The 26,562-nt window shown below is 36.8% G+C and overlaps 1 protein-coding gene across 1 annotated transcript in view; it reads right to left on the reverse strand.

The window, feature by feature from the left end:
- LOC126162481 (E3 ubiquitin-protein ligase Su(dx)) overlaps positions 1 to 26,562 on the reverse strand; it is a 117,529-nt gene that overhangs the window by 89,410 nt on the left and 1,557 nt on the right. The window contains exons 2-3 of the mRNA XM_049919024.1: positions 1,442 to 1,544; positions 1,116 to 1,257 (exon numbers count right to left, since the gene is read on the reverse strand). Of these exons, the coding sequence (XP_049774981.1) occupies positions 1,116 to 1,257; positions 1,442 to 1,487 (188 nt within the window). The 5' untranslated portion in view covers positions 1,488 to 1,544. The remainder of the gene's footprint in view (positions 1 to 1,115; positions 1,258 to 1,441; positions 1,545 to 26,562) is intronic.

A 26,562-nucleotide genomic window follows, 5' to 3' on the forward strand; every position in this document is an offset into this window, starting at 1 on the left:
TGAGAGCAGTAGCATGTAGAGGTTGGAAATATTCTGCAATGCCAATAGCCAGGTGCAACTGATTTTACTGCATCAGTCAACGACAGACAGGTAAAGGGACCTAAGTCTGCAGTTATGACTTCAGACTATTTCTGCAATATCCACACCCTACTTCATTTATGAAAGAAGAGTGGCAGTCTTAAATGGACTGCATTACTTTAACATGGTCTTCATCTGAAATAGGCTGAGTTAGGACAGCAGCCCTTCTTCCATAAATGGAGCAATAAGTGGTATAACAAATATGGTCTCAAGATGAAAGTGTGACAGTTTAACTAGTGTTCCTTTAACTCCCCGGTATGTAAATGTGCATGTGAAATATTATTTTTATTTAAAAATTAGGCAGATTACATGTAAGTCATCACACTGCTGTTAACTGAATCTGTTGTGCATGTGTAAGAGCAATGGACAGTTAATTAATTTCATTACTATGAAAGACTCAGTGACAATTTACTCTTTGCAAAGACTACATTAGCAAACAGAAGCTTCACCTGTGTACCACAAACACATTAAACACAAATTTAAGAATGTGAATCTGCAAAAATATGAACAGCTATTTGTTTATCATGCAATAGTCTACGTGCCAGCCTTCTCAGCCTCAGAGGAAATATTTGAAATTAATATCTATATCAGTCGCATGCTGTGTAGTGTTCTTCTTTAAGGTTAACAATAACTGTTGATTTTCACAGAACTTTTTAAAATTTGTGATCATCAGACAATTTCAGGGGAACAATATATCAATGCCTGAAAACAATGATTCCTGTACTTAAAAGGTGTGATCCCCACACAAGTTTTTAAGAAAAACAGCTTCACCTTTTTTTATTATCATGAAGTCTTATTGACAGCTTTTGAAAACATTCAGGTAAATAAATCCCACAGTAGCCTCCTTTCAGCCAATTTTCCACTTATCCAACATGATACACATCACAACTGATGAATTTACTCAGTCCTTTTCTGTAATCAGATTTTGATAAAATTTATACCTTCAATGTGTTCGTTACTTCTTAATAATTAAAAAAAAGCTCAACCTGTTTTCAAGAAACCATGGAGACGATTCAGTGAATTTTTTTAGAACTTACACTGTGAACTCTTCATTCCACCTTGGTTGATATGTGTTTCTCACTACTTCTGTCTTTCTTGGAGTCTTCTCATCGACAGAGAGCTCTACATAGGGATTAGGTTTCAAGAAGCTACTGTTTCCACGAAGATGAGCACATTCAACTGAAATAATGAACATAGAAAATCTGAGTTACAGTATGTTAAATACAGAATTACATTACTAACAATGGATTAGTAACCAGAATATCAAGACCTTCCAAGTGTGAAACTTAACAGCATTTAAATGCTAAATAACAGCACATTCTTCGTGTGAACTTAATTTATTAATATATTGACTGGTACATACTTGTGACACTTAACTGATGGTAGCCAGGAGAAGCAGAGTCAGACATTCTCAATATATCCAATACTCCTTTCAGGAACCGTTTACACGATAAACATATCCAGATCTGAAATTTGAAGTCATTAAGTTCTGGGGCAATAATATTCTCTTCTATATTTAACTAAAGATAGTTCCATGCAGTTTGTCTCTTCATTTGCACTATGGGCTGCAACAGCATTTTATTTTCCCAAACTTTACAATTCTTAGAAGCATTCCTGCATAAATCCACCAATATCTCAATGGGGCATACCATGACAACATTTTCTTCAATTACAGTTTACTCAGTTTACTAAACTCAATAAAGTTGTAATATGTTGGGTGGTACAATATGAGAATAATGCTGAATGGTTTTAGTTGCTGCATATTGCATTTGTGGAACAGGCTGAGTAGAACAGCCTAATCCTAACTGAGTAAACGAGCCAACTCAACAATGCTGTAACTTAAGCCAAATAAATGTGGCCTCTGAGAACAGTACTCTGAACAAATGAACATTTGGTCAAAATTATTCTGTATCGGGGTAGGGGGACACTGTCTATGGAACAATGAATATAATAATGGATTAATATCTTGAGTTGTTTCAGCTCCATAATCAGTGGGGAATGTAGGCACAAAGACACAGCTGTTCCATGAGCAGCACTAAGTACAACTGCAGTAGATTTGGTGCAGAGAATTGCAGAGCCTGACGAAGTTAAACATCAGTGAAGAAAGAGTTCCATATATGGAAGTATATTTCTGGAGGTGGAGATGGTATAAAACATTTCTAACAGGAGGGAGGGCAGGTGGGAGGGAGGGAGGGAGAGGGGGGAGGGGTGGAGAGAGAGGGGGGAGGGGGAGAGACCAAATGCTGTTCACTGAGATCTGCCTGCATCAAGATTACAGCAAAGAATTTTGAGGATTCAGGGGTCATTCCACATCAAATCACACAGGTCATGTCACCCATCACCTCAGATTTTCATGAAACTCTGCACATTTGTTTATACTTATAACAAGAACTTTCACAAAACCTTTTTGCTCTCAGACTAAATTTTATATATATATATATATATAAATGTAGTGATATTCTGATAACTGGGCTATGCAAGAGTGTCAATGCAAAATGGTACTTATCTTCTTAAATGCCCATAACTCAGGTGCTATGAAGCTCTTGATTTGGGAATCTTTTTGTAATTTAAGAGAAGCACATACTTAACAGACATGTAACTATTTAAGCAGTGAAGTTACAAAGAACAATACAAAAAAATTTAACATGTCACTTTCCAATTTTGGGAAAAAGTACAGACACATCGAAAAATACTTATATCACATTTCTGCAACCTGGCGGGAACTTAGAATTGGTCTTAAATAATTCCCAAGACAGTACACATTGTAATAAAATAAAATTATTAATGGATTTTCTATGAATGGACACACTAATAAATCTGAATTCACAATACTTTGCAAATTTCTCCACATGCTTCATGTAATTTGATGGTGGAAAACAGAGATTTTTTACAAACGTAAATGTCGTAACTTAAGTTTGTCATCTGGATGGCACTACTTCACACAGACATAATAGTAAAAATAATAATAATATCAGAAAGTATCTTATTTTCAAAACAGTGTAGTCTTATTTCCACAAATGTCACAGAAGGGATGAATCTTCATGGAAAAAAAAAAAAAAAACTATTCTTGACTTTGGGCATATAGAACATCAACTTAAGCTGTTGTGGTCCAAACAAAGATTTTTAAATACCTAAAATACTTTGATAGCTGATACAAGATTTATTTTTATCGAGACTCTGATATTACTTAAAATAGGTGGAAGTGCCCTGAGTTTTGACAGATATTGCATGTTCATTTAACATATATCACATCATTGTTCGGAAGATCATTAAAATCAGATTATGTTAACTGACAACCTATAGTAAGGTTGCCTCATGAAAGTACAGAGCCAAAAGTTATAAATTTAATTGAAACATTTTCATTACACAGGTTAGCTTTATTTATAATGTCAAATTAGCATCTTTAAACAACAATTATTCTAGCCACACTAACGCTAAATTAAAATGTACATGTTCAGCAGTGATGATGTCTGCAACTATCAATGAAACTTCTTAAGAACATCTCTATTTTTAATACACTGTGACAAATTATATACTGTTCACTTCATATCTTTTTCATAAAAGTAATACATTCTGCCCAATGTGTTGATTTACGTACACCAACAGCAGGTAAAATGTTTTCCAAAGGCACCAAACAAGAGTCTTCCTTCTCAGGCCAAAAGAATGACGCTGCTGGTCCGGGTGGGTGGAGAAAAAGTAGTTCAACATCTCCTCCTTCATCACAGACATTTCTGACAAAGGCAGAGTACCACATGTCATCATATACAGCTGCTCTAAAGAATTTTGTTGAAGACAAGTGCATGTCCATCGTCGGGCATTTTCAATGAATGAAAAAAATCAAGGAGGGCTTTTCAGAAGAAGTTACTCTTCTAATATCTAAATGGTGAAAATTCCTGGCACCAGGTATTGTGCGAGTTATCAAACCTCTCTTCTCAAGGTTCTTGCATAGGAAATCTACACTGACTTTCTCTAAGAGGTAAAGAAAAAAAAATAGTTTTGCAGAAATCATAAACACCAGATGCAGTTATTTGTGCATCATCCGCTAGCTGAAGACTAGCTCTTCTCAATACACATTTTATAGTTCCTCCCAAACCATCGTACACAGATTTGCTGTGGCTAGTAGCAAAAACAGAATGCTCAGCATCAATAGAAAAATAGTTTTTGTGTGACGCCTATGGGCCGAGGACAACATGGCGGCCGGTCACTATCGTTGGGCCTTCGTGGCTTGTTCAGGCGGAGTTTAGTTTTATTTACAAATCGTACATTATGTCACACATCACTTATAAAGCAGTTGTTAACTATTACCAATTTACTTTCTTCATTTACCACATAAACACACACACACACACACACACACACACACACACACACACACACACACACGAGATGGATTGTACAGCTGCTTCTTGTCCAGTGGTAATTCTGAATTTCATTCTGAATTACAAAACTGTAGTTTTCTGCAAAGTCCATTAACAGTTTTCCAGGGTTTGATTTTCTTTAAATTTCTTCAATGATTTTGACTGTGGTTTAAGTGCCTGTCATTTGTTACCAACAAGTCATGAATTCACCAACAGTTGCAGACTACTTTACCAATTCTGCCTGATGATCTGTGTCCACTGTCTGAATTCAATTTCATCATCAGCATCTTTGTAAGCTAATTTCTGTTTTAATAATTCTGACAGTTTGTCACCACTGGGACAATTATGACATTGATTAAGCATGCAGTTGTAGTTGTAGTTGTAGTTTTCAGAGCCACATACAAGAAATTTGTAAGTTCTCTGTATGTTTCTTCAACGTGTTCCACATCCGAAATCAGTTTTCAGTTTTAAATTTTGGTGGCACCCCCCCCCCCCCCCGCCAACCCCCCCCCCCCCCCCCGCTCTCTCTCTCTCTCTCTCTCTCTCTCTCTCTCTCACACACACACACACACACACACACACACACACACACACACACACTGAATGAGTGCTAGCAGCACCAGATAAAATACAGCACTTTGGTCTTAGCAAACAAAATTTAGAAAGACCAATGTTAATGTTTGGATTCTCCCATCTAAAACAAAGAGTACAGTTCTCTTAAGTTGGAAAGGATGAGACTTTTATGTATATACACATTCTTTTGAATGCTAACTCTGCCTTTTGCTCCTGGCAACATTTGAGTATATTCATCATTTTGGCAGAATTCGGTTACAATCTCTACCACTTCATCTGCAATAGCTTCCCCCTTTTTGGTTTAGGAGTTGATAAAATATCCATTTCTGTTTTCAGTTTCCTTGCTTGTCGAACCACATACTCACTAACATCGAATTCTGACGTATTCTCTTTTGTCCACAAGGGTGGAACATAAGTTAAAATTTGAATTTTTTCAGGTACTTTTACACTAGCCACTTTTCCTTTCTTTAACAATATCATGACATCAAAATCTTTGGATTTCTTAACAATTTCATCATCACATTTTTTTTCTTCTCTATGGCCACAATCTTCAATACTACAATCTAATGCCCAGCACACTTTTCTTTCCAAAACATGTTTCACTTTTTCTAGATTATTTTTGCCATATGAAGCCTTGCTCTGATTTGGAATGGAGTGGAGGTTTAAGGGAGAGCACCCCAAATCATGTAAAGTTTTATTTGCATCAATACTTTGACATTTTAGTACTGATTCATGAAATGTCACCTCCAGGTCATCTGCATCACTTTGATTTCTATCACTATCACTGATATCAGTTCTCTGTTTACAAATCTTACAACATGTTGTGCACAGATTCTGGCCTGGTTTTACATAGATTCTTTTAGCACTTAATGTTTTAGACAAAGACAAGCAAACTGGCCTCAAAGGTTTTTTTTAATTGTTCGTTTGTGTTTTTTGAAAGGATCACACCAAGTTCTTTAATGATTTTCAAAAGCTTTTAAGTAATAGTATCTGTGATATCCACATAAACTAGTACTTTCTTTATCTCATGGAAATCTTATAACTGGATCGCAGCAATATCAAATCTCGTTGGGTCTTCACTCAGCTCTTTTTTTTATGTAGAGTTTTTACTAAGGTACAGGTTGTTAAATGACATGGTGTTTTTAGTAATTTCCCGACAGTGCATGAATTTACATTTTCCTCTGCAATTAACTGAGCACTAATTCACTTAAAACATACTTTACGCAAGTGGAATGATAGGGCCACACCACAAACATATATGACCTGTCTCTCAGAAATACAAAGAGCAACTCACGCCAAACAACTTGTGCATGCCAGTTATTCTCAACAATGAATTCCAACTATTGTTGCATTGTTTTCAAGCCTATAAAGGTTTCAAACAAGCTACTGCTGTTTAAGAACACTTTTTATCACTGGAGCAGGTGATTGGCTGAACACACAAATAATATACAGGGTGAGTTGCCACCAAGAATAATTCCAAAAGTATGATAGGAGCTGAAACGTTTGTGGAACAAATGTTGCATGGGACAACGGGGGCCATAATATGACATTGGCTTTTTGTTGCTAGGTGGGGTTGCATCAGAGATATGAAGTTTTTTTTTAAGGGATGCTATAGTTTGGTACTTATTTTCTGATAGTGGCTATCGAGACGAATCCAATGATGTGTGTAACAGTAAGGTCTTTGAAGAAGGCCAATGAAGGTCACAAAGGTGGCATGAATGCCCATTTACAGAAGGTGTTCGAAGTGATGACCATTGGTATCAATGCAGTGCTGCAATCTTCTTATCATGGATTGGGTAGTATTCCTTATCACATCAGCACTTAGCGAAGCACATGCTCTGACAATTCTCTCTCACATATCTTCAGGTGCAGTTGGAACGTCTTTAAAAACAATGTCTTTTATGAATCCCCACAAGAAAAAAATCCAAACGCATCAAGCCTGGTGAACGAGCCAGTCACGACATCTCCTCCATGTCCAATCCAACGATTTGGGAATTGTCTCTGCAATTCTTTTCTAGCCATCAGCGAAAAATGTGCCGGAGACCCATTGTGTTAATGTCACATTCTGTTCCTTGTTCCTAAAGGTATTTCTTCCAATAACCAAATGTTTCTTGCAGGAATGTGGTGTACTTCCCACCAGATTTCCTTTGATGAAATAGGAGCCTATAATTCTGTCCTCCAGAATCCCATACTATACATTCACTGACCACGGTTATTGGTGTGCAACTTGGCGCAGTCAACATGGATTTTCAGTTGCCCAATAATGCATGTTATGCACATTAACATTTCCGTGGTTCATGAAAGTAGCCTTGTCAGTAAATAAAATCGAATTAATAAATGTGTCATCCCTCTGAATCTGAAGTTGAGCCCACCGACAGAGTTTCGACAGAGTTCAATGCGATGCATACAATCCGTACCAGTTAATTCTTGGTGGAGGCTGATATGGTAAGGATGATATTTATGGCAATGCAGAACACAAACATGACTCTAGCTCATGCCAGATTGCTTTGCGATTTGACGCGAACTAACAAGGATCTCGAACCATAGTGGCAAGAGTACCAATTTCTGTTTCCTCGTTAGTAACTTTCCTTTGCCGGATATGTTTCCGATGCATTAAAGATCCAACTGTTTTCAATTTATCATACACATATTTAAATGTACGATGTGTAGGGTGAGTACATTGAGGATATCTGTGAATGTATAAGTCTCTAGTTCTCACTGAATTTCATTGGCATTCTCTGTAAAAGAGAGGCATATCAACTTGTTCTTTGAAGGAATACATCATTCACATTCGCCTGATTCAACAATACTAGTCTTACCACTCCTATTAGTGTTGTACTGGGAAACAGTCAATGGCATGTTAGATGGATAAGCCGTATTCGGCAAATATTTACTATTTGCACGATATATAAGAGAGAATTGTCAGAACATGTGTTTCGATATGTGCCAATATGATAAGGAATACCACTCAGTCCATGATAAGAAGATTGCAGCACTGCGTTGATACCAATGGTCATCACTTTGAACACCTTCTGTAAATGGACGTTCATGCCACCTTTGTGACCTTCATTGGCCTTCAAAGACCTTACTGTTACACACATCATTGGATTCGTCTCGATAGCCACTATCAGAAAATAGGTACCAAACTATGGCATCCCATTTTAAAAAATACAGTTGACCTTCATACCTCTGATGTGATCCCACTTAGCAACAAAACATCAACGTCATATTATGGCCCCCGATGTCCCAAGCAACATTTGTCCCACAAACTTTTCAGCTACTATCATACTTCCGGAGTTATTCTAGGTGGCAATAGTTAGTGACTCACCCTGTATATTATATTCTTTAAAAAATTACTGAATTAGTGACAGGAAAGCAAATAAATTTTCACACTTACAGTTAATTTGCCTGCTTAGAATGAGTTATACTTAACCATGCTAATTTGATACCTTTGTACCTGTAGCAGTGAGACATGGAGTGGATGAACTTACTTAAAATAACCCTTTTCCTTCACAAAAAGTATTTTGATTTCTGATGTGTGTGTCAATTAGCAAAAGACCCATTAATTTTTTTTAATTTTATTATGAAGCTTACAATCTAGGGGATTATTTATGACCAAAATCAGCTTCCCAACAGGATGGAGAAATGCAATATAAGCCTTTTTCCATATCCTCGCAAGTTTTCTGAAATCGAAAATTGACATACCTTAATATTTTTTAAACATTTTCTTCGTAACTTTACTACTTCACTATCTTAACTATATGCCTTACTTAACTTCTGAAAAAAATTCCAAATCAAAAGCTTCATAAACACCTGACTTATGGGCGCAGAAGTTCCTATGTTATAATTATAAGCAAATATACAAAGTTTTGAGAAAATCTGAGATACAGGGTTACAAATCCTTGAATTATTATATGTTCTGAAGTGAAATGACCCTCACGTAAATTGAATTTGTCAGAAAAGTTAAACTGGTTATGAGGATGTTCAGTTTACAATAACCAACACCAGTAGAAATATTACTGAATTTATCTCTCTGTAACTCCAGCACTTTCATATATAGGTATTTATTGAAGATGGTAAAATCAAGGCACTGACCTTGAGTTTCAACTAACACCCAAAAGACGCATACTGATTATTGGCCGAATTAAAGACAGCTCTATGGCAGACAGGAGCATTTCACTTGCAATGACAAATAAAACTGCTCTATTTGGCACATAATCCTAGTGTTGCCAGAGAAATTTGCCAGCTGGGTGACAGTTGGGCATTTGATGTAATCACATATCAGAGCCACACAGATTGAAAGTTACACAGTCAAAACGCTACAGGAACTTAACTTTCCATGTGTACTCATGACAATGATCTACTACAGCTATCTCATGAAAAATCACCATGACCAGGGAAACTTACACTGCCACCACCAACAATCAGTGGATGATAGGGGACAGTGAATTAACATGTTGTAGCTGGGATTCACAGTCATAAAAATCTTTTTGAGGGACATCATCTTCACACCAGTGACTGTTATTAAGTTTATATTACACTATTGTAATTTCGGCCTCAGGCCACTATCAAGTGCTGATATTATGGCTTTAAGCCATGTCAACGTAATGTAAGCTGGTCGTCATCAATACTGTTAAATACATTCATGACTTTGTTACACAGTGTGAGCACACGTATTCAAATATCATAAAACAAAAGCACTAGACAATGGCCTAAGGCCAAAACTGCAACAGTGTAATTAAATCTTGTAACAGTCACTGGCGTGAAGATGATGTCCTTCAAAAGAGGGGGACAGTGACCATCAAATAGATGACTGAAAGAAATAGATATGTAAGAGTACTTCATCCACTAAACCAACACCGGAGGAAACAACATATGAACAGTTACACCACCTACAACATTTATTCATTACATGAAAGAAACCTTTTTGCAAAAAAGCATATCTGCAAACTGCACATCATTAGCAAGGATCACATAGGTCTATTTCACATTAAGCAACTGTACAGTGTACAGCAGGGAGTACTTCACCCGAATGTGAGGGACAGTCCTATTCTATTTCCAACTGTATATGCCACAGTATGTACCCTGATCTCACTTATCTCATTCTCAAGATCCATATGTGAAATTATATGATGGCAACAGTACAATTGTTTTTGTCTTTTCTGATACTAGTTCTTTAAATTTATCCAACAACACTATGTGAGAACATCATCACTTTTCTTCGAAATTTTCGCATTTCAGTTCCCTATACACCTCTACTTAATTTGAACGGACACTACTGACTTGTCACAATCTGTGCCATATATCTCAGGATTCATTTAATGTAGCCTACACTGTCATCCCACTTCGTAAGAATTCTCATATTCTTGACTCTGATGCACTAGTGTAGTGCATGCAATGTTTTGACTTTTCCTGCTACTGATTTCTTGCTGTCATCCACTGTCATAATTTTGTAGTATTATCTTACATTTTTCAACAAGTTTACTACTGATCTTGTAACTGAATCCTACTGATACAAAGCTCTTAGGTTTCCAGCCAAATGAGTTCACTGAAATAGCTTGACTGGAAACACGAGAGCTTTATACTAGTTCAATTCACTGAGAAAGACAGCAAGGTCAAACCCTATTGCATTCTATCTTCTGTCAGGAACATTATATTACATTTACCCACATTTAAAGACAACTATCATTCAGCATATCAAGTGAAATATTTTCTATATTATTCTTCATTTTCTTATCATCACCCAATGACAATACTTTCTTGCTGCAACGGCTTTATCAATGGACAAACAGACTGCAGATAATCATCTGCTCGATTGTTTACGTATACTGTGAACAATTAGAATTCACCAATGATTTACAACCGTGGAACTTTCAACAGTTCCCTCCCTTTACCTCTGTGAGGCAATAATAGTTTAAGTCAGCAAACCAAAATTACTTATGGGAAATCATTTTAATCATTCATACAACGTATGGAATAAAGATAATTTTATACTTACTGTTAATTAACCAAAATTATATACTCAAACTCCCCAATATGTGAGAATGAGAATCTTCAATAAGCTAATAGATAGAAACACTGGGTACAAGAAGCTAAGTCTCTTGGAAAATAAGTGCTATGATATAATGATACCGAACATTACTACACTGTGGAAGAATTCGTGGTGCACACACTAATAATTTCAGCAAGATGTCAGTGAGCATTGGCACTATTACATAAACATGACTTTATTCTCAGAAAAATATTAACTATGGAATACTGCTCCACCTCTGCAACTATAATTTTACCTAAGAGATATATGTTGTTAATTTTTGACATCTCCTGTACCACAATCTGATTGTTCAGAGGTGTATGTTATGAGATGAATAAAGCAGTATTCTCTTTCTTCCAATACTCAAAATAGTATTCCAATTTTTGTTGAAAATTTTAAATAAACATAATTAACTAGCTCCTATTAGTCAAAACATTCTTTACATACTTGCGTACATGCTCTGCTTTCGTATTTGTTTTCAATCAACAAAATGGCACTGTGTTGAATGCCTCTGGAAATTGAGGAAGATATGATCCTGTGTTCTCCTGCATCTAAAGTTTGTAATATATCTTAAGTGGAGAAAGTAGGCCACATTTCACACAATGGCAATGAACCTAATCTAATTCTTTGAGAGAAACTTCTTTTCCTTGGGAAATATTACTATTTTTGAGCTAAGAATGTGCTCCGGCACCCTGCAGACAGACACAATAGATATTGGTTTGATACATAAAATATGGGAAAAGGCAACCACTCATCTATAGCAGATTGATGCATGGAGTACAGAAACATGTCACAGGAAAGTGGAAAAAGAGGTAGTGTTCAAAAGCTGATGTCAATGCTGTTTTTGTTTCTGTGCTCCACACATCAATCCACTATAGTTCATGTGTTGACTTTCCCTTATTTTACATATTGCTCCATCCACGAATTTCCATTATTGTTGTAGATATTGGGTTGAAGGCCTGTGCATCCAATCTTTTACCCATTTTATAAACAGGACAGTCTTGCACTTCTTCTAGTCAGACAGATTGGTTCACTACGCAATAGCTTTTCAATTTATATGAGGTAGAGAAGAGGTAATTCTGAAGTATATTCAATGTAAAATATAATGGGAATTCCATCAGGGTCTGGTGTCTTGTTTACTTTAAGCAATCTTGTTTTTTAATGTTGAGAAGGTTTAATTATGTGCCACCTTTTTTTTGTGTGTGTGTGTGTGTGTGTGTGTGTGTGTGTGTGTGTGTGTGTGTGTGTAGGCGCGCATGCGTCGGCCAGCTGGTGGTACAGTAGAGGGACACACATATGTGAATGTTTATTTAAATTCTTAATATCAATTCAGTTTCAGCAACAGACTGATTTGGTGGAAGGTTTAGGACCAGTCATTGACTTATATGAAGGAAAAGAACTTCTTAGTTTTCTGATAGATAATTCCCCTGGATGTTGCGGAAACAGCTGTAGGCTTCACACACAAAATCATAGCTTTCTAATTTTATATATTGGTTTTCTTACTTTGTCTTCTGTATTAAAATGTAATAATGTCTTCTTTCACAGCATTCCCCGAATTGTATTCTTATTCTTTGTTTTTTTAATCATCTTATTAAGTACACATTTTCTTAAAGTATAATTCGTTATGTGTTTGAGCTTTAGTCATGAAATTCCTATTTTCGCTAGGTTTGAACTGTGTGATCTGAATCTTTTAAGCAGAAATGAAAGTGACTTTTACTTCTACCAAACACAAATACTCCCTTGAATTCAAGAGAGATGTACAGACTGATTGTGTGTGCCAATGGACAAATACACATGCACAAAAAAAAGTGCACAAAATAAACGCTGTCTCTTGCCAACACAACAGAGACGGTCAGTGTTTCAAGCCACCCTCATGACTTACACAGTTTGAACTTCAAAAACCTCTTTCTCAGTACTCTTCTGACTACAGAAAATCTTTACATACAACAACCTATGTAAAGCTAGCAGGAGTGAACCTGCATTCTCAGTTCAATTCAGTTCAGTGCACTGTGTTTCCAGTCATGAATAGGATGGTACGACTTGTGTACTATGCTGTCTGTCAACATGCATCGGGGAGCTATTAAAGGGTTATAGGATGCGAATATTGTCATTTCACTGCAAGAAGGGTTATCAGTACAGTGAATTGTATGCCAAACTGGCATACACCACCACGACAAAATCTGAATATTCTACTACAATAGCGAGCCTCAAAACACTGAAGCTCTGTCTCACAGTTGATGCCTGTGGACGACATCAGCTGATGACTGGTACTTACAAATTGTGGCTTGTTTGTACCCCCAGGAAAATGTAATGGAACTACCTATTTTGGAGACAACTGAGAGGGCTACGTCAGCTGAGACAGATTCAACAGTCCCCACATGACCAACTGACCTCTAGGCATCCATTACAAACAACAGCCCAAATCCCCTAGCACAAATGTGTTCAAAGAAAGTGTACCACAGAACACCTGGAACAGAAACTGGATCAATGGTATTGTGACAATTACAGATTTTGCCGATATGTGATGACAGAGACAGCAGAGTGTGGAAGCAACCAGGTACCAACACACGTCTCAGGTGTGCAGTCCCACAGTCTAGCAGCGAGGTGAGTTACTTGTGTTTTTGGCTAGTACTGTGGACAAATGAGGGGCACCTCTTCTGTCAAACCTAATTTGGGGCTGTATGGTATTGAGACAGGATCCTCCAATCTACTGCGTAGCTTTACAATCAACATTTCACCAATCAGATTGTATTTCGAAATGATAATATGTAAGTAAACTGTGTTCATCCTACAAACATTTTCCTCAAGGAGGCATGAATCAACCAAATGAAATGGCCTGTAGTAAATACCAACATGAATCCCCCTAAAAATGATTGGGGCCAGCTGGTGAAACTTGTCACGTTTTGTCACAGGAACGATACTCCCACATGAGAACACCTCAAAAAGTGAGACAGGCTCAAGTAGCAATATCTTAACCACCTCGTGGGCAGCATGCTGAAGATGATTCAATCATGTTACCCAACAGCAGATTTTGTTTTCACAGGCATGCACTTTATGTCGTTTTTATTCCACAGACAAAATTATTTCATTAGTTTTGTAAGATTTAAGTATTCATTCTATGCTCCCCATGAATCTAAGCCCGTATATGTTCATAGACATGTAGGGGGCCCAAAACTTTATATGAAGTCTAGTTAACGCCAATCATTACACATACATTCAGCAGTTATAGAGGGTGAAATTGCAAAACTGGTGTATGCTATTGTCCCTCATAGGTCAGTGATATAGGGACTCTGTGAGGAATGGCTTGAACATTTCCTTAAACCTTAAGAACCCTTTTGAAGAGCTGTACTTTCAGCAAGACTGTGAACAACCCCATTTCCAAATTGCATTAGAGTTGTTCAGTGAATAGTACAGAAACATCAGAACATTTGCCAATCAAATGAAGACCTTTAACCACAATATCCTGGTCACTTCTTGAATGCTGACAGTTATGCAGCATAATGTTTCAACCACTATTCTCAAGCTGTGGGCAGTTCCTGAGTAGTTATGGATCAGCATAGTTGCATGGTGCTGCTTGTGTATTGAGGAATCTTTGGTATGACAAGCTGTCACTGACAACAGAGGCACTACATGCAGTTAGGAAGATGTGTCTAATTCTATCCCTCCTTCGCTTATATTACATCAGATAGGCCTATTTCAAATGGTGTGAATCTCCTCATCAAAGAAAATGTTCAGCATTGTGGAATAAAATTGCTTTGGAAAGAAATATTAACAATTAACTCTTATTACTTTATTACTGGTAATTTGTGTTATTCTACTTGCACATAAATGTGTTTCAAATGTATCCTATAAATCAGAGAAACTTTTTTTATAACTATGCTATTTAACTAAACATCTTAGTACTAGTTTCTCCTTATATTCATAAGCACAATCATGATGAAGGTCAGAGGATAACAGTAACCTAAATACTGCAATAATTAGATCTGTTTACAAAAGTATTATTACCTAGCACATTACAAACAAGGATTTACAATTCTCAGTTTATCAATTCTGGATTTAGAAACAATCTTTAGTAACTTATGCTTTTACTGCATTAATGAACTGTTGCGATTCCACCCAACTGCTCTGACCCATGATGTAACTGTGTTGTGTGATGCCATATTGGTGCAGTGTTTTGAATTGGATTGTGTCTGATATTATTAGTGCTGTGTGTTTCTTATGGTTAGAAATATAGAAATTTAAGCAAGTTTTTCTCTTTTTGTCAGTAATGGATATGACAGAGAAATTTATGAGTAGAACATGGACTGCTGCAATGGGCAAAGATGTGATTTCATGATCAAGTTTCTACAGTTACTTGGACTGATTGCTAGAGAGAGAGAGAGAGAGAGAGAGAGAGAGAGAGAGAGAGAGAGAGGGCATGCACTCCGGTGCGTTATTCGCCAGCCTAGATTCTTGTGACAGTGGTTGGGTTATCTTTTTGATATTACTATGTGAGTTTTGGTTTGCTCTACTGTGGACTTCAATTTAGGTAAGACAGATTAAGTGAAGGCTTAGATAACAGACTAAAGATTGAAGTGTGTTGGTTTCTGGTACTGAGGGTTTTGTTTTAGTTGCCATATAGGTCAAGTGAAATTTGTGGTATGGAGATTTGGAGTTTTGTGGGAGTTCATGGTATCAATAACTTCATTTGAGCTATATAGGTCAGGCGAAATTTGCAACGCCGTGTTTTGAAGTTGTGTGGGGGTTCCTGGTTTCAAGGGCTTGGTTTGAGCTATACAGGTCAAGAAAATTTAAAAATGGAAATGGATACGTTAAAGTTAGATATAGTGGGAATTAGTGAAGTTGCAGGAGGAATAGGTCTTCCGGTCAAGTGAATACACGGTTATAAATACAAAATCAAATAGGGGTAATGCACGAGTAGCTTTAATAATGAATTTAAAAAATAAGAATAAGATAAGCTACTATGAACAGCATAGTGAACATGTTACTGTAGCCAAGATAGACACAAAGCCCATGCCTGCCACAGTAGTGCAAGGTTATAAGCCAACTAGCTCCACAGATGAAGAAATTGAAGAAATGTATAGTGAGATAAAAGAAATTATTGAGATAGTAAAGGGAGATGAAAATTTAATAGTTATAGAGGACTGGAATTCGAGAGCAGGAAAAGGAGAGAAGAAAAAGTAGTAGGTGAACATGGAATGGGGGTAAGGAATGAAAGAATTTTGCACAGAGCATAACTTAATTGTAGCTAATACTTGGTTTAAGAATCATGAAAGAAACTTGTATACATGGAAGACGTGTGGAGACACTGGAAGCTTTCAGACAGATTATATAATGGTACGACAGATATTTAGGAACCAGGTTTTAAATTGTAAGACATTTCCAGGGGCAGACATGGACTCTGACAACAATGTATTGGTTATGAACTGTAGATTAAAACTGAAGGAACTGCAAAAAAGTGGGAATTTAAGGAGATGGGACCTGGATAAACTGACAGAACCAGAGGTTGGAGAGTGTTTCAGGGAGAGCATAAGGGAACAATTGACAGGAATGGGGGAAAGAAATACAGTAGAAGAAGAATGGGTACCTCTGAGGGATGAAAAAGTGAAGGCAGCAGAGGATCAAGTAGGTAAGAAGACAAGGGCTAGTAAAAATCCTTGGATAACAGAAGAGATACAGAATTTAATTGATGAAAGGTAAAATGTAAAAATGCGGTAAAGACGCAAGCAAAAAGGAATACAAACATCTCAAACATGAGATCGACAGGAAGTGCAAAATGGCTAAGCAGGTATGGCTAGAGGACAAATGTAAGGACGTAGAGGTAGATATCCCCAGGGGTAAGACAGATACTGCCTACAGGAAAATTACAGAAGACTTTGGAGAAAAGAGAACCACCTGTATGAATATCAAGAGCTCAGCTCCGAGGGGAAAGCAGAAAGATGAAAGGAGTATATAGAGGTTCTGTACAAAAGCAGTGTACTTGAGGGCAAGATTATGAAAATGGAAGAGGACGTACATGAAGATGAAACAGGAGATATGATACTGTGTGCAGAATTTGACAGAGCACTGAAAGACCTAAGTTGGAACAAGGACCCTGGAGTAGACAACAGTCCGTTAGAACTACTGATAGCCTTGAGAAAGCCAACCATGACAAAACTCTACCATCTAGTGAGCAAGTTGTATGAGACAGGTGAAATACCCACAAACTTCAAGAAGAATATAGTAACTCCAATCCCAAAGAAAGCAGGTGTTGACAGGTGTGAAAATTAGCAAACCATGAGTCTAATAAGTCATGGATGCGAAATACTAACATGAATTCTTTACAGACGAATGGAAACCCTAAAAATTATCTTAGAAGATAGATAAAGGAAAGGCAAACCTATGTTTCAAACATTTGTTGACTTAGAGAAAGCTTTTGACTATGTTGACAGGAATACTCTCTTTCAAATACTGAAGGTGGCAGGGGTTGGTTGGTTTGTGGGATTGAAGGGACCAGAATACTGAAGGTGGCAGGGGTCAAATACAGGGAGTGAAAAGCTATTTACAATTTCTACAGAAACCAGATGGCAGTTATAAGAGTCGAGGGGCATGAAAGGGAAGCAGTGGTTGGGAAGTGAGACAGGGTCGTAGCCTAGCCCTGATGTTATTCAATTTGTATAATGAGCAAGCAGTAAAGGAAACAAAACAAAAATCTGGAGTAGGAATTAAAAGTCCATGGAGAAGCAATAAAAACTTCTTAGGTTTGCTAACGGCACTGTAATTCTGTCAGAGACAGCCAAGTACACGGAAGAGCAGTTGAATCGAATGGACAGTATCTTGAGAGGAGGATATAAGATGAATGTCAACAAAAGCAGAACAATGATAATGGAATGTAGTCAAATCAAATTAGGTGATGCTGAGGGAATTACATGAGGAAATGAGACACTTAAAGTAGTAGATGAGTTTTGCTATTTATGGAGCAAAATAACCGATGATTGTCAAAGTAAAGAGGATATAAAATGTAGACTCGCTATGGGAAGAAAAGTGTTTCAGAAGAAGAGAAATTTGTTAACATTGAGTATAGATTTAAGTGTCGGGAAGTCTTTCCTGGAAGTATTTGTATGATAGATTTAAGTGTCGGGAAGTCTTTTCTGGAAGTATTTGTATGTAATGTAGCCATGAATGGAAGTGAAACAGGGATGATATACAGTTTAGACAGGAATAAATCTGGTGCTACAGAAGAAATCAGAAGATTAGATAGGTATATTACATAACTAATGAGGAGGTACTGAACAGAACTGGAGAGAAGAGGAATTTGTGGCGCAACTTGACTAGAAGAAAAGATCGGTTGGTAGGACGCATTCTGAAGCATCAAGAGATCACCAATTTAGTACTGGTGGGAAGCGTGGAGAGTAAAAATCGTAGAGAGAGACCGAGAGATGAATACACTAAGCAGAATCAGAAGGATGTAGATTGCAATAGTTACTCAGAGATGAAGCTTACACAGCAGAGAGTAGCGTGGACAGATGCATCAAACCAGTCTCTGGATTGAAGAACACAAAAATAACAGGTCAACTAAAATTTACGATACCGATGGTTTTTTGCTTTTGCATAAGTTGGTTGTGTTCAAAGTTGTGAATTTTGTGTGTTTAATTTTTGGGTTAATATTTGTTTTGGAATTGTATCATTATTCTCATTGTCATATATTTAGTTTTTACCTACTCAAGACCCCCTACTTCCAGCAGCAATCCCATTAGTTTCATTTTATTTCTAAATTTAAATAATTCACATTATTTATGGTTTTTCATGGGTGTAATGAGTGGCATCATAATCACCATATTATATATGCTTGAAATAGGGCTGTCTGCCACATTGATGATGTCACAGATCAAATGAGATGGATGGAATCACACTTTCGGTAATCCCTTTTTGATTTGCTGTATGGTTTTCTCAGATTTCCAGTTTTTTGCTTTACTTCTGTAAGCAACTGGGTGTACCTTTGCACTCGAATAAATACTTTCATCCTGATCATCTGACATGGAGAAGTACACTAATATGACTTCTTTGTTGTTAATTGTGGAAGGAAATGTGTTTCATTTGGAAATGATTTCTGTTTGTGGTTGTTAACACTACTGAAGAGTAAATGTATTGCAAAGTAAGCAAAGCATTCTAAGGTCTTTGATAAAGTTTTTGCAAGATGTTTTGTCATCTACATTATATATCCTCGCAACTCATTTCTCTAGAATGGAGACTGTAGCTGAATATCCTACAGAATACTCTCTGGACAACAAGGAGTAAATGCATGCAAGATCAACCAGCAATATTCTTTGCAAGTCACAGGAACTAAAATGAGCTCAAAATACAAAGCACAATACACTGCTATTTGATTTCCTTCAACTTATCGCTACATTATTGATTTTTTCCTTTGCTGTTCATGTGGGCAGCAAAAGGAGTTCAAAAAAATTTGTGACCCATAGTGTCCATTTTTGTTATCTAAATTTACAAAACTCAATTTTCATTATAACTATATGCAGACATCGTAACAGTAAAATCAAGACTGTACAGCCCAGATTTTTCTGTAAAACAGTTGCCACATTTTTCAAAATGAGCACAGGAAATGAAATACAATATCATCGCTTATGTTTCAAATAACTACAATGAAAAATGAGGAACAAATGATGTGTCACTCATAAAACAACTTAGATTTTAGGAGCATATTGAAATAAGAAGGCCACCAGTTAATATGTGTCAAAATAACTCAAACCTCATGAAGTCTGCAGATGACTTAGAGTTAACAATGTACAAATATTTTATAATTCCTAATGACAAACAAAAGCATTGTTCCAATACAAGCATAATACAATTTAAAGTATTTATGGATATTCAGCAAATCAAATCAAGAAGTGTATCAACATTTCCAAAATACTGCCTGCAGAAGAGCACTGTTGAATCTACAGCAATCTCTTTGAAATATCAAGGAATACATCGCAATTATGAGCTGCAGCAAAATAAAATTACAGACATTGTAAGAAATTTACTAAGCATTATTAAACAATAAGTTATCATGTCAACTGATCAAAGACATGATTAACATGATGGACATACAAGCCCCCAACCTATCCAGCAGATCAGACTGTAAAAAAATGGGAAAGATTTTTATCAAGGCACATACTTCTTTGGCTTCTACGACCTGCAAGGAAGCTACAACTGTCCAACCTAATCATCACCTTAGGTTATGCTACAGTTCAGGACTGTACAGTATCATGATCTTTAATGCAGTCGCCATCTTAGGTCTAGAATACAGTATGACAGACAACTTCATCCTCCTCCATGATTAAACAACATGATCCAAGCCATCACCCACAAGAACAAAATGAGTTGTAAACAAACACATGAAAGAAAAGTAGAACTGAAACAAACAAAAACATTAAAGCACCATCTGCAATATATATGATGTCAAGCTTGAAAGAATATCCTGTATTGTTCACTAAACCACAAGTTATTGCCCTTTTGGGTAAAGAGGAATATTTGATACAAGTCATCAGCTCTGAAAAGTGACTTCGGGAAATATGCAACAAATGTCGTGGCAATTTTTTCAAATGGGCTAAGCTACAAGTCAGTTTGTCACCATAACCAGCTTTCTTTTCACATTTATTGGTTTTGCCAATTCTCCACTATATATGACGGTAGTATCTGTTCCCGAAAGAACAGTTACCGTCAATGACCATGCAGCTTTGCTAGAAATGAAATGATAATTAAATGGACACCCTAGCTGCAAACAGGCGTTGATATACTTCATTGGGGACATGCTGAAAATGTGTGCGGTGGCTCAGATGGATAGAGCGTCTGCCATGTAAGCAGGAGATCCCGGGTTCGAGTCCCGGTCGGGGCACACATTTTCAACATGTCCCCAATGAAGTATATCAACGCCTGTTTGCAGCTAGGGTGTCCATTTAATTATCATTTCAATTCTCCACTAGTCACCTACCAACCTAACCTGGCCTCAGGTAAAACTACAAATCAATCTGTCAGCATAACCAAGTTCTTTGGCTTCATCCACTAACAACAAGACTGAATATATGCACTAGAAGGTGATGTCACAGCAGTCATTAACATTATATCATCAGTCAAAGTTGACAATTCATACTGAATCTTTCCCCTGATGCCATCTCTTCTGTAAGCATCTGATCAACTGTGATGAAGCTCTAATAAGCTTGTTGTAGCTTTGGCATTTACATTAAATCATTAGATCCCAACTTTTCTGAGACCATTTCCCAAGAGTGCAATCAGATATCAGCAAGTAGCCTCTCTTCCCCAACCATTATCAGCATTACCTCAGAGTTTAATTACACATTAGCTACTACCCATCCCTTTCTATCCCCAATTGTTAACATCAGTAAAGATTACAATGAAAAGGAATTTTCTCTGATTTTTTTTTTAGAATGATGTAAGATAATGATATTTAGTTTTTGCAAGTTTTTTATTATGCCATGAACTGATGAGTCAATGAGGGATTTGGTACTGCTTATTTCTAACAATATTTTTATATAATGAAGAAGCAATTATAAATGCATTGCAGATGCTACCTACAACTTTTCATCAGGAAAGAAAGCTAACTATTCACCTTTATGGAGATTCACCTTCATCAAGAGACTTGTTGCAAGATACGCTTCCTCTGCACCGCTTTTCTCCCTAGTGACATTTGCTTCACCCACAACCTGCACTTCCATTGAAATCAAACAACTTAAAACGTGTGCGCTATATTAACTGTTTGTATATCGACTGATGGGTCATTATTTCTGAAATGGTAAAAATTAGAAGACTTCAGGCTGTTAATGTGTCTAAGCACTGCCACTAATAATAGCAGTACTAATAATGTGTATGCACTACAGCAGTGTACTGCCTATTACACTGTTACTGTAGTGCTGTGCTGTCAATTTGTTTACTGCTTCAAGTCCATATAATGAAGCAGGTTTTGGTCTATTGCTGGAGATCCCAAAAATTCATTTTTATGAGATATTTAAGCATCTATGTGATATGTATGTCTGAATTTTACTTTCATAGCAAGGAAGATGTTCACATATTTGATTAACAAACTATAAGTTCCACCACACTGTACACACATTAATGCTATTATTTGAAAGAAAAAAAAAAAAAGAATGATTCAGGAACTGAAAAAGATTGTTAAGTGATTGTTCTTCTGAAATCAAATTAGTAGAAGTATGGCACTCTGCAAATACAAGACACATCATTATGTATAAAAAGGAGGCATATTCCGTACTTACACTAGGTATTCATCCTGCATAATTTTGAGGTCATTTGAAAAAGGTTAAAAGTCCTTCACAGAGTACAGAACTGTCACCTTTATCAAATGACACACTTGTAACAGAATATCACATGTTGCTGTTTTTCATCCATGACACAGCTTTCTTTCCTCTGCCTAATGCTAGAACAACTGTCGAAAAATGGGTGCTGCAGTGGAGGAGGTATTTCCGAAACCCAAGAAACAATGTGGTGTAGGAAATACTGAGCTTTGTAAATGACAGATAATTAAAACTGCAAAAATTAAAAGCTCAGCTCAAGTAAATCATATGGGGAAATTCATATCTGCAGTTAAAACAGGACTATATCTAGGTTGTAGGCTCAAATGGCTCTGAGCACTATGGGACTTAACATCTATGGTCATCAGTCCCCTAGAACTTAGAACTACTTAAACCTAACTAACCTAAGGACATCACACAACACCCAGTCATCACGAGGCAGAGATATCCAGGTTGTAGGAAATGGTACGATATATGATCTTAAATTTAATTTGAAAATACTTTCTTTTCAACTATAAGTCAGTACTGTACAACAATAACTCAATGATAGGAAACTGGCACTTGCATTTGATTGTATTCCTGTGTACTTGACAGCTTGGAGTTTAATTTAAAGCAAACAATAAATTAATATTCAGTTAGTCTATTTAGTTTATTTTTGCAGATGTCATCAGTAATTCCTTGCAGGCACAGATGGTATCGCACAGATAGATACTGTAAGCAATGTTTGTTCCATGGAATAAACAAAAATGCAAAAGATGTTTATTTGAATTGATTGGATACCAGTTAAAAGACAACGAATCCACTAACGAGGCAATCCAAAATGCTGTACATTTCTGTACCATGTTGTGCCTAATGGTATTCACAAAAAGATTTGAAAATCTGTGTTTATCAGTTTGTTGGGAAAAACAAAGCAATGTGTTGAGCAACTTTGTAAACTCAAAATGGCTGCTAATAACTCACCAATAGATGAGAGAGGTAAAACTCCAAATCCAAAAGCTGTCTCACGAGGAGAACTGCTTAAAATCCATAATCACATCTTGTCATTTCCTACAAAGGAACTCAATGTGTAGTAAGAGATATAACCAACCTCAATGCTAGACTTACAGTGAAAGTCATGCATTCTCTTTCCAAACAGAATTATCGAACAAGTAAAATAACACACAAGTACCATGCAAAGTACTTCCATGGCAACTTCTCATATAGGTTTGGAGGCCACAAATACACACATATTTTAAATGTGAGAAACTGAATGTCAAAATAAAGAATCCTCACTTAAATGATGCAGCAAAGTGACCAGTGGTGACACTTTTAGTGCACAAAAAGAGAAGCAAAAAAATTAGCAGGAAATCAATGTAATTGAAATAAGAAGCAGAAGTGAAGAACATGTGGCAGCCATTTCTTTTGATTTCATGCAAAATCTCCCACTGCCAGAAATCCCTGTTCAAGAAATGTTTTTAACGGACAACTTTGGATAAATGTGTTTAATATCTGTAACTTAAAAACATGAAATCCTTGTATCCATTTTTCCAACAGAGGTCAAGCAAAACAGGGTTGTAATGAAGTTGCTCCTATATTGACAGTGATCATACTTGTTTTCAATGATTGCCCTGCACAGAATCGGAATCTTTCAATGGTAAGATTCCTTCTGTCACTTATAGATACTGGGAGTTTCAAATTTTTATGCCGTTACTTGCCTGTAATGGATAACTCCTACATCCCTTCCGACCATTTTTATTAATAAAGAAGGTAACCATGAAAACCAACAGAGTTTTGACAGTACTTGGCCACAACAGTCAATATTTTGTGTATGATAAATTTATTAAAGGTGCATAACAATATTTCAATCTGACAGTGCATTAAGTCTGTAAATATTGGCACTTCCAGTTTGCTGTAATGTATTCACCCACTTTGACAATCTCTTGATGAATGATCAGGGTAGTAAGTATTACATTTAAGTTTTTTTTTTTATACTTTCTGACATGTTCCACACCCAGGAGAATCATCTTATTTTTGGGTCTATGTAACAAAAACTAAATCTAATCCAATCTTTAGACTCCAAAAGAATACACAAAAATTATCCTTTCAGCACATACTCAAGGAAAGTATACTCTTGCTGTGGTTGATGCAAGTGTCATTTCTGATTCCAAAGCCTGGTGGCCTCCCTAATACAAAATAACAAGTCTTTCTTTAAAAAGACTTATCTTGCACCTGGGAGGTGCAAGATATGTATCTTATCACTGTGCCAGCTCTCTTGGTTAGGCCTACATTACCCACACAGGTAAAAGTAGAAATACTATAAATCTGGATTCTGCAATTTAGCTGTAATGAATTGCTCACTACCTGTGGCACCATTCCTATCTGAATTGCTCTGTTATACTATCTGCAGGAATTAGTCTGACAGATTCAGTCTTTTTAATATGGTGCCAAATGACACTTCCAAAATGACTGAAGATTTTTGCACCTCCTTGTCCCCACAACTGAAAGATCCCTCTCTAAATGGGGCTGGAGTGAAGTGCCCCTCCTTTCCAACCTTCCCTCCTTGAAGAAGGAATTAACAGTTCAGAAACCTGGGCAAAGTTTCTCTACCTTTTTAGTGATTATCTGCAGCACTGGCAATTTTGTCTCCTGAAGGTAAGTACTAGTCAGCCATACTGTTCCAGTAATTTTAGATTGCTCAATGTAGATGTAGATTGTTTCACACGTTACTTCCTCTTGCATGGATACAGTGCATTGTCTGGATATGTGTCACTGCTCAAAATAACACCTACTCCATTCACATTTATGTCACATAATGGTGTAATGGGAATTTATATTTACAGCACAGGCCCCCTACATTTAACAATTTTACATTCTGAAGGAATGTAACAATATTATGAAAAGGATAGTTGCTACGCACCGTATAGCACATATGCAGAGTTGCAGATAAGAGACTGTCCGAAAATGAGCTTTCGGCCAGGAAAGCCTTTGTCAAAACACACACACGCAAACGCAACTCACACACACATGACCACAGTCTCTGGCTTCAGCTGCCAGAGACTGTGGTCCTATGTGTGTGAGTTGTGTTTGCATTTGCACGTGTGTGGTGTGTTTTTATTCGACAAAGGCATTGTTGGCTGACAGCTCACTTTCCGACCGTCTTTTTGTTGTGCCTATCTGTGACTCAGCATCTCCACTACATGGTAAGTAGCAGCTACCCTTTTCATAATATTGTTAGATTATGAAGATTTGAGGAAATTTGTTCACTGACACAGTAGACATGAAGCTTGTAGGCAAGTGTGTTTTCTACCTCAGGATACAGTATATAAACACCTGCTTCAAAAGAAACTCTAAATCTGTTTTCTAACAAGTTTTCAATATTGTAAATTCAAAATTAATTTTTGTGTTCTTTTTCTTGACGCATGTGTAAAATGGAATATTGAGAGAGGTGTCACTGTTAAAGCAATGGAGTCAAATTCAAAAACAATCCTGGTTCAAATCCCCACATGGCCACCATGTCGATTTTGTTTGTTTGCCTTAGCATGGAAGGTGAATACCAGGAGGGATCCAATGAATCAGCCATAGTTTATTTCCTGTGTCATATGAAACAACAAATATATATGGAAAAGGAGAGTTATCTTCCATATTATCATGCAGTGGTTCCAATAACTAACTTGTGTCAATGTGCGTACAGCACACTATAATCTTTAAGTGACTTGGACAGCATTTCCATTTGGTATGATGAATGGCAGCATGCTCTAACTGATGAAAAATGTAAACTGCTGCAGGTAAGCAGAAAGCCAATCCTATATATAATGTTCAAATACAGTATAAGTACAATGCTCTTTCACATAGTCATATCAATTAAATATCTGTATGTACTACTGCAACGTGACATGAAATGGAACCAGGCCTAGCTTGTAAGGTTGGTTGTAGGGAAGGCAAATGGTCGACTTTGGTTTACTGGGAGAACTCCAGGAAAACATAGCTCATCTATAAGTTGATTGTACAGAACACTTGTGCAACACATTCTCAAGAACTGCTGAAGTGTTTGGATCACCAACAATTCATACTTGACACTGTAGCAATTCAGAGACATGCTGCCAGGTTTGTTACTGATATGTTTCAACAAACACAAGTGTTATGAAAATGAAATATGGACTGAAATGGGAGTCCCTGGTGGGAGGAAGACATTCTCCTCATGATACTTTATTGAGAAAATTTGGACAACCAGGTTTTGTGACAG

This window comes from Schistocerca cancellata, chromosome 2 (assembly GCF_023864275.1).
Source record: "Schistocerca cancellata isolate TAMUIC-IGC-003103 chromosome 2, iqSchCanc2.1, whole genome shotgun sequence".
Taxonomy (NCBI): domain Eukaryota; kingdom Metazoa; phylum Arthropoda; class Insecta; order Orthoptera; family Acrididae; genus Schistocerca; species Schistocerca cancellata.